This window comes from Augochlora pura, chromosome 9 (assembly GCF_028453695.1).
Source record: "Augochlora pura isolate Apur16 chromosome 9, APUR_v2.2.1, whole genome shotgun sequence".
Lineage (NCBI taxonomy): Eukaryota > Metazoa > Arthropoda > Insecta > Hymenoptera > Halictidae > Augochlora > Augochlora pura.
This window is the reverse complement of record NC_135780.1, coordinates 12,880,130-12,893,901: the sequence shown is the minus strand read 5'-3', so window position 1 is coordinate 12,893,901 and position 13,772 is coordinate 12,880,130. Positions and strand designations below refer to the sequence as shown.

The window sequence follows — 13,772 nt, the reverse complement described above, 5'->3', positions numbered from 1 at the left end:
GATCGATCGCGCGCGAGGATGAATTTTTTATCGATCCTTACACTTTTACACAATTTTTACCATTCTCTGTTCGCGAGACGCGCGCGAACGTTATTGGTTCCGTTACCTTTGTATCGGCGCGACCTTACGGAGGCAAGATCGACTATTTCTGGCGCGACTCGGCGTACGGTTTTCTACGGGGAGAGCGATGGCGACGGCGCCATCTTTTTTGACAACGGCGCCGCGTTTTAATAGCGATTTTTACGCTGTCTTTTACACGTTTCTCGCCGGCCTAAGCAGCTACCCGGGCGAACAACGATCGATGGCGATCGCGATCATTTCGCGCTCCTGCTTTCTTGCGAACGGTGTCCGCGGAACCCTGCTCGTCGGCCCGGGGGAGGCCGTTGTAAACAACCTAATTCGATTACGCGACTTGAAAGCGCCATTAGGTGAACTAATTGCGACCCCGCGATTCGTTCTCCTCTTTTTTTCTTACCCGCCGTGCAATAAACGATCCTACGATCCTACGCTTTCCTTCGAGTTCGCTCTTTTTATTCGGCGCGCGCGCGCGCGATAAATTAGCAAAATTCCGCGGTTTTACTCGAGACGGTAAATTATTTTGAGTCGGAAAAAATATGTGAACTATGTATCCGATCAATTCTCCACGCAATATTACGATCGTTCACGCCAGTGCAATATCTCACGGACGAATTTTGCGACGGGATTCGATCCGAATAATTATCGAGCGGGGTTCCCGGCACCGCGCGAAATTCACCACTCACCACCGTCGAACGATCATCGTCACCGACAAACTCGAGAAGACTGATAGCGTTTAAAGCCGAGCGGCTCCGCGCCGGGCCGCTCCATCATCCAGAGGAGAGCGAGAAGACCAGGGAACATGAACAGAACAGGCTGAAAGCGACCGACAACCGAGGACGAGCGAAAACGTCGCAGCGAACGTCGTAGACGTGCAAAACTTTGGCTTCCGGCGAAGACGAGGAGACGAGGGAGGGGGTTTTAGTCGTGAAACGACCGGACACGGAAAATAAAATACGAAGAACTGGAGGAGAGAGAGAGAAAGAGAGAGAGAGATGATGTCACACGAAAAGGGAAAAAATAACAAAAATCTCTCGCGTATCTCGCATGCATACGTACACCTATACATGACACACACACGCCCCAACACACAGAGACACACATGCATAACGAATAGAAAGACAAAAAAATGATAGGCTACAGTGCTGCATACGTATTTAAATTAAAGGAGCATTAAATAAGCATGGATGTGCATTCTAGATGTATTAGAGGAGTTTCACCCCACACATTTAGTATTAATTGTAAAACGTTGTAGTCCGACGTGGGGGCAGGGCAGAGAGTTCACCCCCCCAAAAATCGTTCTCCTGTCAAAGCAATTTCTGTTTCGCGACAATTGTTGGACGGATCGTTGCCAATAGTTTTCTCTTTACGTATTCTGGAACCTGTTTTGCGAGATCGAGGTGTTTAAATACCGGTTACTAAACGATTAATGGGTTCACTTAACGATCGTCATAATTTACCAAATAATTTTCGAAGGGCGTTGATTTAATTCTTCGATCGTCGCATCGAGATCGCGTCTCGATCGCGAGGTCGCTGGTTTATGGGAGAGCAGCCCTCTGACCGCCACCACACCCCACCCCTAAGAGAACCGCGGCGGGGTATCGTCATCGTCTCACGATCCATTTATCATTCGCGTCATCGTACCGTTTATTTTATTCCGGCGCTCGCGCGACAGAGCGTGCCCCCCCACCACGGGGATTCCACCGACGAAAGCGAGTGTACTAAGAAAAAAACACGATTGTAGGGTATGAATTGTAACGTTGTACTTTTTGTTAAGACCGGGGACGAAACAGCAAAACATAACCTGTCATTTATTTTATCGACGTCGTATATTATTTATATCTTTGGAGGAGTACCACGTATATACAATAACTATTAACTTTAATGGATAACGAAACGAAAACGTGAAAAAAAGAAGAAAAAAAAAAAAAGATACAGACAAGATCGACTAGTGTATTTCGAACCCGACTGACAACAATTAAAAAATTTAATTGCGCTGAAACGGGGCGGTCTTCTTTATCCCCACCCTGGACCGTCCATCATCCATCCAACAGAGGAAATAAAATAATAAAAATAAAAAGACAAAGTTTCGAAATCTTTCGGCTGCCTTTTACCGCGGTTTTGATATTTTATCAGGCTCTTTTACACCGTTCCACTTTTATCGATTTTCCGCAGGAACGACCGCCGCGTCGACAAAGAAGCAACAAACCGCTGGAAAAATCAATTTTTTTTTCTTTCCCATCCGTCCCGCGATTTTATGCGCCGCTTTTTTAACGTTCCTCCTTTTTATTGGGCCCGGGCACAAACGACGTGCACAAACGTCAAAGAACAGACACGAGAATTCCGCGGCGGAGGGTGGGAGGGGGAAAGGGGAGGGTAGGTAACTCGCGGGGGCGCGGCGGCCATCGATTCTCCGTCGGTAATTGTTAATTAAGAAACCGATTGCAACGGGAATTGTCAATTTGTAATCGTAAAAGGCGAGTCCCTTCTGGCGATAGAATGAAACAACCACCCCTCCCTCTTCCACCCCCGCCCCCCTCCCTTTTCCACCGAGCGCCGGAATTGTTTCGCGAATTCCGGTGCGCGGGGGTGGCCGCCATTTTGGCGCGCGGCCCGTCGTAATCTCGGATAAATAAAATCGTCGGAAACACTTGTTCGATCGAGTTCCCGTTTTCGTTCGGCGAATCGACCGCGCGTGGCTTTTATTCGCGGGGCGAGAGGGGGAGGGAGGGAGGGGGAAGGAGGGAGGGAGGGATCGCGCGTAGATTGCACGGGCCGTGTTTAATAGGTTTTTTAGCGAATTATATAGAGAGAGCCCCGGCGTTTCGTTCGTGAATTGATAGATCGATTCGATCCGACGAAGAAGCCGCGTTAAAGAAATGGGAACGAGCGATAAAGGCCCTCTCCCCCCTCCCCCCGGCCGGCGACGCGGGGGGTGCGCGATGATTGTATTTTAACAAGAAAATCCTCACGGCTCGGCGAGCACCGGCACCTGCACACCGCGTGATAAGAAACCGGCGACACACATTTCCAATGAGTGAGATCCACTCGAGCGGCGGCCGGCGACCGACGCTTTCAATCGTCGCGAAACGGGGAGGCGTGTTGCGAAATTTCACCTCGCACGGAACCACGAAAACGATTCCGTGCCGCCGTGAAAATCTCCAGGGTTGATTTGCAAAAATTCCGACTCGCGGATCGAATTTATTCGAATTTAATTGCGTTCAATTATTTATATTATATTAATGATTTATTTGATTCGATGAGTTTAGGAGGATGCTCGCATTGTTTCAAAGCTCTGTGCAACCCCTTTTATTTTAAATTATTTCACCTGCAAGACTCAGATATTTAATATATAATTATTTTATTTTATATAAAGTGCATTTACCGCATTTAAATTTCTAGCGAACTACTCGATTTTTAACAATTTTAAGTAACAGTAAATTTAATCACAATCCATGTTATAACAACTTTTAACGTAAAAGATTTATCATAAAGAGTCCAAACAATTTTTCTTCAATTTTCCATTATCAATCGTTGTATTCAAATATTTATTTCAATAGTTTGCAGAATTGTTTCTGCCTTGGCACGTTCGGTCATTTTTTATTTAGTCTTTGTAAAATTTAGGGAGCGGCTTCGCGATGGAGACTCTCGTTGGTGAAGGGTTTTTTTATTATTCAGTTCCGTGACCGGATTATGGAAGTTTGTCGCACGGTGAAAATCGAAGAGAAACGGTCTCGGCTCTCTCGCGACCGGGCCGAACAGATTTCATTTGAATCAATCGTAGCCCAGTTTCCTGTTCATTTCACACCCCCTTGGTCGGGTCACGGCATCCCCATGCGCAACGGAGATCCTTTCGCTTTGTGGGTACCCGCGGAAGAATCCTGGCGCAGTTCGTTGCCGACCAGCTGAACCATTGGAGGTCCTGGATAACCGCGGGACGCGAAGACCAACCCTTTGAAATTTCCGAATTTTATCCGCGAAATCGCGAACCCAACGAGAAGGACGAGTTTAATTTAATCAGAGTGGTATCACGGTAATAATTAATAAATACTAGAATAATTAATAATCTTTTGCAGTACAAAATATATTATTTGCAGTACAGAATAAATTATTAAAAAACGTATAACAAATTTAACTTCGAAGTCGTCTTTGAGAAAATCGACGCAGTCGTATATAATTCGATTGCAAGTGTACAATTCAATTTCCTGGTCAAAGGTCAACCGGATTTTCTTTTTCAAAGAGTCAAAGTGAGTTGCTTAGGATTTCGCGCAAGTTTTGGGAAATATTCGGAGGTGCTCGCAGAATGACGGATGGGAACGGCGGCAAAGGATCCTCCGGGTCCTCGAAGAAGTCGTTCGAGCAGGCGAAGAAGGAGCTGCACTCGATAGTCGCTAAAATCGAGGGGACAGGCCTGGCGAACAGGACGCTGAAGCTGTTCCACGCGCAGTCCTTGCTGCGACCACGGGGATCGAAGATCCGCAAGAGACACCTGTGGATCCTGCTGATCTTCGCGTGGATTCTGGGACAGCTCCTGTGGAACCGTGTCCGCGTTGCTCGCGACGACCGAGTAAGTGATATATTCATATCATCCCTTGGTTGCTATTTCGATATACGTGAGCCTTCAGTTTATTCTCAGCATAATTTTCATTTAATTTTTACTTAGTTTTCTGCATAATTTTTAGTGTAGTTTCAGTATAATTTTCATTTAGTTTTCAACATAATTTTTAGTTTAGTTTTCAGCATAATTATTAGTTTAGTTTCAGCACAATTTTCATTTTATTTTCAGCATAATTTTCATTTTATTTTCATTGCAACAATATTGTTATTTCGATTAGAAACGTTATTTTACTACCTTAGAAAATATGTTGAGGAAGACTGAGGCACCACTGGAGATTGCTTTATAATATTTTAAAAAATGTGTACATTATTAAATCTATTTATTTTTAAAGAACTGTTAAAAATATCATTGTTGTATAGAGTTAACTTCGTATACATAAATTGCACTAATGAGTTATGTAAAATAGAAATAGTGATTCAAAAGTATTTTGTGATGGCTTCGAGTGCAGAGAGTTAATTTATAATATTTAACGAGACGATTACATTGAATATTAAAATTATTATTGTTATTATAAATTAATTTGTAAATGATCCAGAGTACACTTGGTTATACTTTTGTCGGAACGCTTTGTAGCTTTAGTGTCGAAGGATCTCGCGGCTGCCTCGGCATTCCTTCGAGCACGCAGTTCCGCATAATAAATGTCTGGCGCGCGATAATCTCCTGAAACGCATTGTTTTCAAGTGTCTGGCGGGACTGCCCTCCTTCACGCAGAAAATTTTCCGGCCGGCGGAGGATTGCTCGATTTGCCGGGACGTTCAACAGGTTGACAGAATATCGAACGTGGTTCCTGGGACTTTCGAGGAACGGTACACGCTCGTCCAATTTGTCCGATCGCACGATTTCGCGCGCCTAGAACCCCCAGCCATTTCACGCGACCTTTATCCAACCAAACGTCGCTGATCTTTGACTCACGCAGGCCTCTATAAAATTCAATCCCCATTAGATGCAATTTGCCTTCTCTGTCCCGCGATCCGCAATGGATTCTCGAATTTTGCCGACGTTCGTTGATGAATCGCGACGATTCAATCTAGAGCTTCGCATAAACTAGTTTTACCAGTTCCTGGTGGCCCATTTAATAACACCACTTTGTTGCTTATCAATTTCGACGGCAGCTATGCTTACTCCGGAAGGCCGGTGGTGATCACCGACGCGATGATCAACTGGACGGCGCCGGACGTCTTCTCGTTCGCGTTCCTCAAGTCGCTGTACGACGGCGAGGACGCTAATTGCCAGTTCTTCCCGTACAGGACCGAGTTCAAGGGCCTCCAGGACGTTTTCAACATGAGCGCGAGCAGATCGTTGCTGGAGAGGGGCACGGAACCGTGGTACGTTGGATGGTGAGTCGAACCAGTCCGTTCCCGAGCGATCGACCAAAATTCTATTCCGGAAGCTGAGGCTCCCGCCCGTGAACCGTGCCACTTCTAAGACTTCGACGACTGCCTTAAAGCTCGCACGTATGCGCACAATCCGGCTAACGAGCTTAGGGCCGTCTCTGTCTCTATCGCGCGGGGCAATTAGCTGGGAGAATGCAACGAACCGGCGAATCTATCGCATTCGTTGCGATCAAGGCACGAATTTCGTGCTCGGCGCTTCAATTTCATTTCGGAATTTTTACAATTATATCCTTGGAATTTTTACAATTGTATCCTTGGAATTTTTACAATTATATCTTTCGAATTTTTACAATTATATCCTTGGAATTTTTACAATTATATCCTTGGAATTTTTACAATTATATCCTTGGAATTTTTACAATTATGTCCTTGGAATTTTTACAATTATATCCTTGGAATTTTTACAATTGTATCCTTGAAATTTTTACAATTGTATCCTTGGAATTTTTACAATTATATCTTTGGAATCTTTTGCTATTTCGAAATATTTGCAATAATATTTCGGAACTTTTTGCAGGAGCAACTGCGACGAGAAGATCGGTGGCATTCTGAGGCAGCACTACCATAGGCCGTACTTCCTGCCGTCCACCTCCGAGACCGAGAAGACCGACTGGATTTTTATGGGAAGCCACGGCTACGGCGCGCCGATGCACGTGAGTCTATTTCCTCCGCGTGACTCGCCGGCGCGAGAAACTACGTGTCCGATATTTTCCACGAATTTTTTCGTTTAGGTGGACGACGTGGAGCACCCTTCGTGGCAGGCGCAGATCAAGGGGGCGAAGGTATGGGTCCTGGAGCCGCCCAGAGAATGTCACTACACCTGCAACAGGCTGGAGGTCGTCGTGCAGCCCGGCGAGATAAGTGAGTGCATCTCTCGGTAATTGTTCCCCTGGCTACCATCGTCCCCGATTGTAACCCGGGGTCGATCATTCCGCGTGCGTCCCTTGATAGAATTATCTCTCATTGTGATAATACTGTCGATTTTTCAGGGACGCGATTCTACGATTTTTGTTTTCGAAATTACAGTCGCTGCGGTTCCAGTTTTTAATAAATTAATCTTATAGGTATTGTAGAAATAGGTATTGTAGAAATAGGTACTGTAAAATTACAATATTGTTTAAATTCCAATTTTTACTAAATAAATTTTATAGGCAATGCAGAAAGGGGTAAAGAGTTGATTAATGAGCATAACTTTTATTTCTACCAAATTATTATATTAACTACAGTCAAACTTGTCAAGTTGATCGAGGGAACGGTGATTAATCGTGAAAAATAACCCTGTAAATATTATCAATTCCAAACTCTAGTCCATACCTGTGCACTACACCTGACATATTTGCTTCGCCAGTTGTCCTGGATACCAATCGCTGGTACCACCAAACGCAGATCGTTTCGGAGGAGATGAGCATCACTATCGGAGCCGAGTACGACTGAACGAGGGCCGCCAATTGTTTCGCCGCAAGGATATTATATTTTACGACGATCCGTCAAAGTTATTGTAATTAATACAACCAAGAATAAAGATCAATAAAATTATCTTATTATTCAGTGTGCGCACAGTTCTTCGTAAGAATTGTCGTTCGACCATGAAGTCATTAATAAACATACGTTCCGCCCGAATGAAAATGCAGCAGTAAAATTAGATTGCCGCCGCTAGAAAAGACACACATTCTCTTTTACGTCACACGCTTTCCACGACGCTTTCGAACACCCACGTCTCTGACATTTACTTAGAGTATACCGTACTATAGCTCGTCGCTAACATCTGTTACGCAATCTGCCCATTGTGATGAATCGATCAAAATTGAAATTATTCTTTCTTGCGATTTAGTTCTCCCCTCTTGCAGGATTATCTGCGTTCCCACCCTCGGTTCGTTGCTCTGATCTTCGTGCTTAGTTACAGCCTTCGTCAGAATTATTATTATTATTGCATACGCGTTAGAAATCAATTTCATTGAAAGTAAAGATTAAGTTCGACGAAAATAGTGGAAGAAAAGAAACATAAAAGGGAGAAATGGTAGATTTTTTATTTGGCTGCTCGTTACTGTTTCAAAAAATAATATTATTAATGTCTGGTTATGTGAAAAATAATATTAATACTAAAATAATGTTGCAAACTCGACGACAGCTAACACAGAGTTTCGCACGAAATTTTAAGTAATTAAATTAACGTGTATCACAATGCCTGACGTGTTAAGATTGCGTGCGGCCCTCGCGACTGCCATAATCCGGTTAAGGGTCAAGAACGATCCGGTTAAGAGTAGAATATTTTATATAATAATATATTTCGTTGAACATCGGCCAAGTTCAATGTTATCCGGATTGTTCGCGATGATCGAGCAGCGGTTGGGTCGATCCTCTCCAACGCGCGTCGAATAGGGCAACATATGATCGAGGGCACACGCGTGGATCCACGAGGTCCGTCGAGGGGAACCCCCGCAGCAGAGGGACCACCTGCCGCCAGGTGCGAATCCACGAGACATCTGCACGAGGGGGCCCCCGTGCCCGTTTCCTTTTCTCCATTCCCGCCATTAACCTCGCCGTGCCCCCTTCCGCCGGCTTCTCCCCGCTATCCCCCCCCTTGGGAGATTAGGTGTCTGTCTGTGAACCGTGCCCTATTACCGCAGATAATTGCTCGGAGGATGCCAATTCAATGGCGATCGACGTCCTCGCGAACTTGACGTTTGCCACGTGGTTCTATTTCGGATCACCTTTTCACGGCTTTTGATCCATGGGGGGTGGAAGTCGAGTTGCGACAGGAAAAGAGAAAAATCGTTTAGAAAGCGGTCTCGTTGCACTATGGTTCCTTTCGCGCTGTGCTAATTAACATTTATTCGTTCTTTATACTTTCTTTAATAGAACTAGACAATTATTATTTCCTGTATAGCCTTTTATTTAGTTTCGTCTCTGTACTTTGACGACAGAATAATTATATTTTATTTCGATTTGAAATAAATTAAAAATAAATTCTACGCGTTAATTACAGTGTACGGGTATATTTATTTGTCTTTCCACCAACTCTTTTTAACAAAATATGATTTCTGTAAGGGTGAGATTGTCGCTACAATTATTCCTAAATAAAGGATACAATTTCTATAATATCCCTGGCCATTGACAGCAGTTTAGGACTAATTAAAAATTTGCTAAAAAATCGTAAAGTAACGCGAGAGAAACCAATGCATTTATGGCGTGTTAGACTATAGAATCCGGTTTGAAAAAATGGCGGCAACGGCGCCGTTCGCGCCCCGGCCCGCGATCCGCCGACAAAATAACCGGCGCGACTATAACGAGCGAAAACCGGTGGTAATAATATGCCCGTGGAGTGACGAAATAATTATAGATATCGATTGTGTCCGCGGAAAGCGCGCACGGAACAGAGAGAGAGAGAGAGAGAGAGAGAGGTGGCGCTCTATATTTAATGGCGTTACTCGCAGGAACGCTTACGAGCCAATTATCCACGGATCATAAAGTTTCCCGAAGATTCACTTCAGAAACAAATTAAATGAATGTTCCATGAGTCTCGAAATCCACTAAAGAACACGTGATTGCTTTACGAAGAGATGAGAGAGAGCGAGAGAGAGGGAGGGGGTGTTCGACGCCGTTAATTGACTTCTTGCTTTTCAACCCTTCCGCGCAGTTTCCAACGGAGAATAAATTCTGGCCAACTTCTGCGCGGAATAATCGCCGGATTAATTATAATCAAATTACACGCACGTAATTACGCGGCGTACGATACTCGCATTGATTACAAAAACATTACGCTCGAACGGGGCCGTACACACGCATCGGCTAAACTCTTTGGAGGCTCGATTTAATAATTATCCGATAATTGTAGAAACGTTGCGGGCAAGGGTTGCGAAATCATCGCGAAAGATTCGGCGTCGCAGCGACGAATGTTCCGCGCGTTGTCCGGCGAAAAATGACGACTGGATTCCGGAAAATTAATTAACAGATCAAAGGGGGTCAGCCGTTGGAACAGTCGAAAACGGCGAGCGATTTTCGAACGTGGAAACGCGTCGATGTAGATGGCGGCACCGCGACGGTCGCACAATCGAATGACAGGAAACGGTCCCCCCCCTAGCCCGACGGGGTCGGGGGGGAGGGCGGCGGCGGGGCCGCATCGAAGAAAGCCTGGGGGCTTTCCGTTTCAACCTAATTACATTCCACGCGACGCACGTCGCCGAACGAAAAATAAAAAAAAACCGGAGGAAGCGCGGCGGTAGGGAGGGGGTTGGACGCAACAAAATCTCGTTAATTCATAAAAATTCTCCGTTCGTTTCGCGGCGGTCTTTTTGCCCGCGCGAAATTAAAATCCCCGCGCCGTCGAACGTGATCGATAGGCCAGGAATTGCGCGCACCACCACCGCCCACCCCCGCGCGATCCGTCGATCGCGTCCCTTACCCTTTCGCGACAGGGGGAAAATAAGAGACACCGAATGAAATTAATTATGAAAAATCCCGGGGAAAATCGCGTTAGCCCATCGATTTAAAAATCCCGATCCTCTGCGACGCTCTGTTTTTATTGCCGAGCCAATATTTCTGTCGGAATTGCCGCGCCGCGATGCGTTTCGAATGGCTCTCGCCGCGGAAAAGTCAAACGGAAGTATTGTTTCGCTCGCAGGAGTTTTCACGAGGATCCCATAAAATCCTCGACATTTGTATAGCAAATTCTTATGTGAAATTAAAAGCTATATATTATTGTTTCGCTTGGTAATATCAATCTCTGCATAACGATTTTTCTTGAAATTATTACACAGATAAATGTAATCGAAACGATTAAGATCGATTCTTAAAAATATTCAGTTGTATTTGAAAAAATTATTCGCGGTTCCTCTTCCACGATTAAATAGAATTTATTATCTAGAATAGTAAACTACCTGTTTCCAAATTCCTGTGAAAAATTTTGCACGTCTTCACGCTTCTACAGAACTGTAGTTACATTACTGTTATAGAACAGCAACTATACAATCGTGGCCGGAATTATGCTCGTGGACGAGGGGTAAGGATCCTCTTGTTAAAAAATTGAAGTGGCAACCGTAGAATAAATTTCTTGGACGGTGTCCTGGATGCCGGCCGGGGGTCGGCTTATCGATTCCATCGATCTGGGTCGCGAATCCCCGACGTTTGCGGCACAATTTCGGAAAATTTTCAATGGCGGTCAATGCGATACGGGGGCGCGCACGGTGACCGCCGACCGATGCCCTGTAATGGCCTTGTGTGTACGTGTACCCTAAACGTGCACGCGTTTCGAGGCGACCCCTCCCTCCCCTCCCTCCCATCCCCCCCGCCGTTTCGCTCCCTCCGTCTCTCACCCCGTTTGCGGCCATGTACAAATTTCACGTACTTAGGTACATATGGTTTCCCTGTCCCGCGTCTCGCTTTCTCCCGACCCGGCAACACCTACGCGCTTGTTCTTCGCGCTCCTGTCAACCCCCCACCTCCCTCCTCGCTCCATCCCCACCCACGGATTATATACTTGCGGTTACACATATATATACATGGAGACCGGTATATGTACCAGACCCTCCGTTTCACTTCGCGGTGGTACATGGAGGCCCCTCGCGCGCGCACACACACGGTCGAGCTTCTGTGTACAAAAAAATTTGCCTTCCCACCCCCGTCGTCGTCCACCCCCCTATCCCCTTACCCCCCCACGTATCTCTTTCGCAACCCCTTATCGTGGATCGCACTCGATCGTCTAAATTGTTTCAATCGGGGATGTCCATCAAAGTTATTTCCACGAGGCGCCGCGTCACTTTTCCTTTCGGACGAGCCGCGCGCGACTCTTCATCCACCCTCTCCGGACGACCGACTTCGTTCTCTCTCCCCCTCCTCCCTCCCTCCACCCTCTTCATAACGGGTAATTGAGAAAATTCGTGGACGTTTATCGCCGCCGTTTACCCGTGGCTCTCTCTGTTAGCTCCGATTAAATGGCGGTTCATCTTCCGTGCTCCAGTGCCACCCTCTTGTTCCATTTCCATTCATTACGACCCTCGCGCTACGTCGTTCGAATATCTTGTAAATTATAATCAGTTGATGCGTCGATGTAATTCTTGAACCGATCTGGTCGCTATTTTAATCTATAATTCGCGCGACGACGCAAAGGGTAATATCTTTATTTCATCAAGGAGCAACAACATCTCCCGCGCTGTCTAATCTTCGTCCCTTATCGAATCGACTCGTTGAAACTTCGAACATTACGATAAATTCTCGTTCCTTGAGATATTCCACCTTTCCTCCGCATGAGATAGTTCCTCCCCAAGGTCCGCGTAAATATTATTTCCATATGCTTCGACACCCCTTGGTTCCTTCTTCAACCCCCACCGAAAACAACCGCGCGTTCTCTTCGATTCGATTCTTTTCGTGTTCTCCTCGCCTCGCGTTTCCTCGCGTAAAATCAGCGCAAGCTGATTATTATTAGCCATCCCTTGTACGGTGATCTCCTCTTACACGATCTCCCTTCTTCGCGAACAACCTAATCTATTGTTATTCGTGCACGGTGTACACACTATATTAACGTTCTTATCCGTTCGAATGCAAATTTCACGTGCTCGGATTTTATCTTTCCCTCTCCCTCCTCCTCTCTCTTTCTCTCTCTCTCTCTCTCTCTCTCTCACTAGGCAACCTGTACACCCCAGCCGCCACCCTATTTATAAATAGAATTTGCGCAACCCTGTTAATAACTAGAGTGGTTCCTCCCTCGCGAGCTATATACAGGCTTCAATTTTACACGACTTTCCATACGGACACGGGAACGGCTTGTCTCTCCCCGTCCACCCTTCTTCCCGACGACAAAACTAAACTTGTACCTTGTCACTTCCTTCTCTATCGTCCGGCAGTTGTTCCTCGCTATTTACACTGGCGACGGCGTGCAGCGGCAACTTGAAAATAGCCTCCGTACAAAACTCTCTTCAACATTCATCCCCCCGTTCGTCCCGCTTTCGCGATCATCGCCACGCGCGATCAAGGAGAGCGCGAGCCTTGGATCCGGCTCGATGTAAACGCCGACGCGACGAATCTCAATCCTGCACACCTTTTGCAAGGTTTCGTTTAAGCCCCGCACCCCCAATTTTTACATTATTATTTCGTAATATTTAAAAGAATTTTCACTGGTATAGAGTATATTTGTTTCTACTTTATATTGCAGCGCGAGGTACCATTTAAGCAACACATATTTGACGTATATGTTCACTAAAAGATTTGGCATAACTAGCTCGCTTATTTTATATAGCTGCAACAAAAGTCAGTAGATTAATTTAGAAAGGGTTAAAAGAAAGAATTGAGTTGCTCGAAAGACAGATAAATAAACTCGCTTGCTTATTTTATATAGTTACAACAAAAATCAGTAGATTAATTTAGAAAGGGTTAAAAGAGAGAACTGAGTTATTCCAAAGCCAAAGAAATATTTCTGCACACTGTAATCAACGCGCAGAATTTCCCGTCTCCGCGAAGATTCTAATCGATCCACCTCCCACCCACCCCTCCGTCCCCAACAATAAGATGTTCGAGAAAGCCATTGTTATGATCATTGCAATCAATTATACCTCTGTCCGTGCCCCTGTCTTTAGCATCAAGAAACGTGCCCAAGAGAGGCGCACTCACTTCTACGGCAACCAATTATAATTGCTTATTTATTATATAGCTGTAGCTCCATCCACCAGCCCCCCCCCCCCCCCCCCCCCCCC

The 13,772-nt window shown here is 45.6% G+C and overlaps 1 protein-coding gene across 2 annotated transcripts; it reads left to right on the top strand.

Annotated features, from left to right (window-relative positions):
• The first annotated feature begins 4,323 nt into the window (after positions 1-4,323).
• On the top strand, positions 4,324-7,597 carry LOC144474957 (uncharacterized). Of its 2 annotated transcripts, none has more exons than XM_078190381.1 (6): positions 4,324-4,642; positions 5,375-5,499; positions 5,806-6,018; positions 6,605-6,740; positions 6,819-6,948; positions 7,436-7,597. In XM_078190381.1, the coding sequence occupies exons 1-6, from the start codon at positions 4,379-4,381 to the stop codon at positions 7,519-7,521; spliced, it is 954 nt and encodes a 317-aa protein (XP_078046507.1). In that variant the 5' UTR covers positions 4,324-4,378; the 3' UTR covers positions 7,522-7,597. The 2 variants fall into 2 exon arrangements, with proteins under 2 accessions (XP_078046507.1, XP_078046509.1); XM_078190383.1 differs by having other exon boundaries at positions 4,333-4,642; positions 5,806-6,030.
• Positions 7,598-13,772: the final 6,175 nt, after the last annotated feature.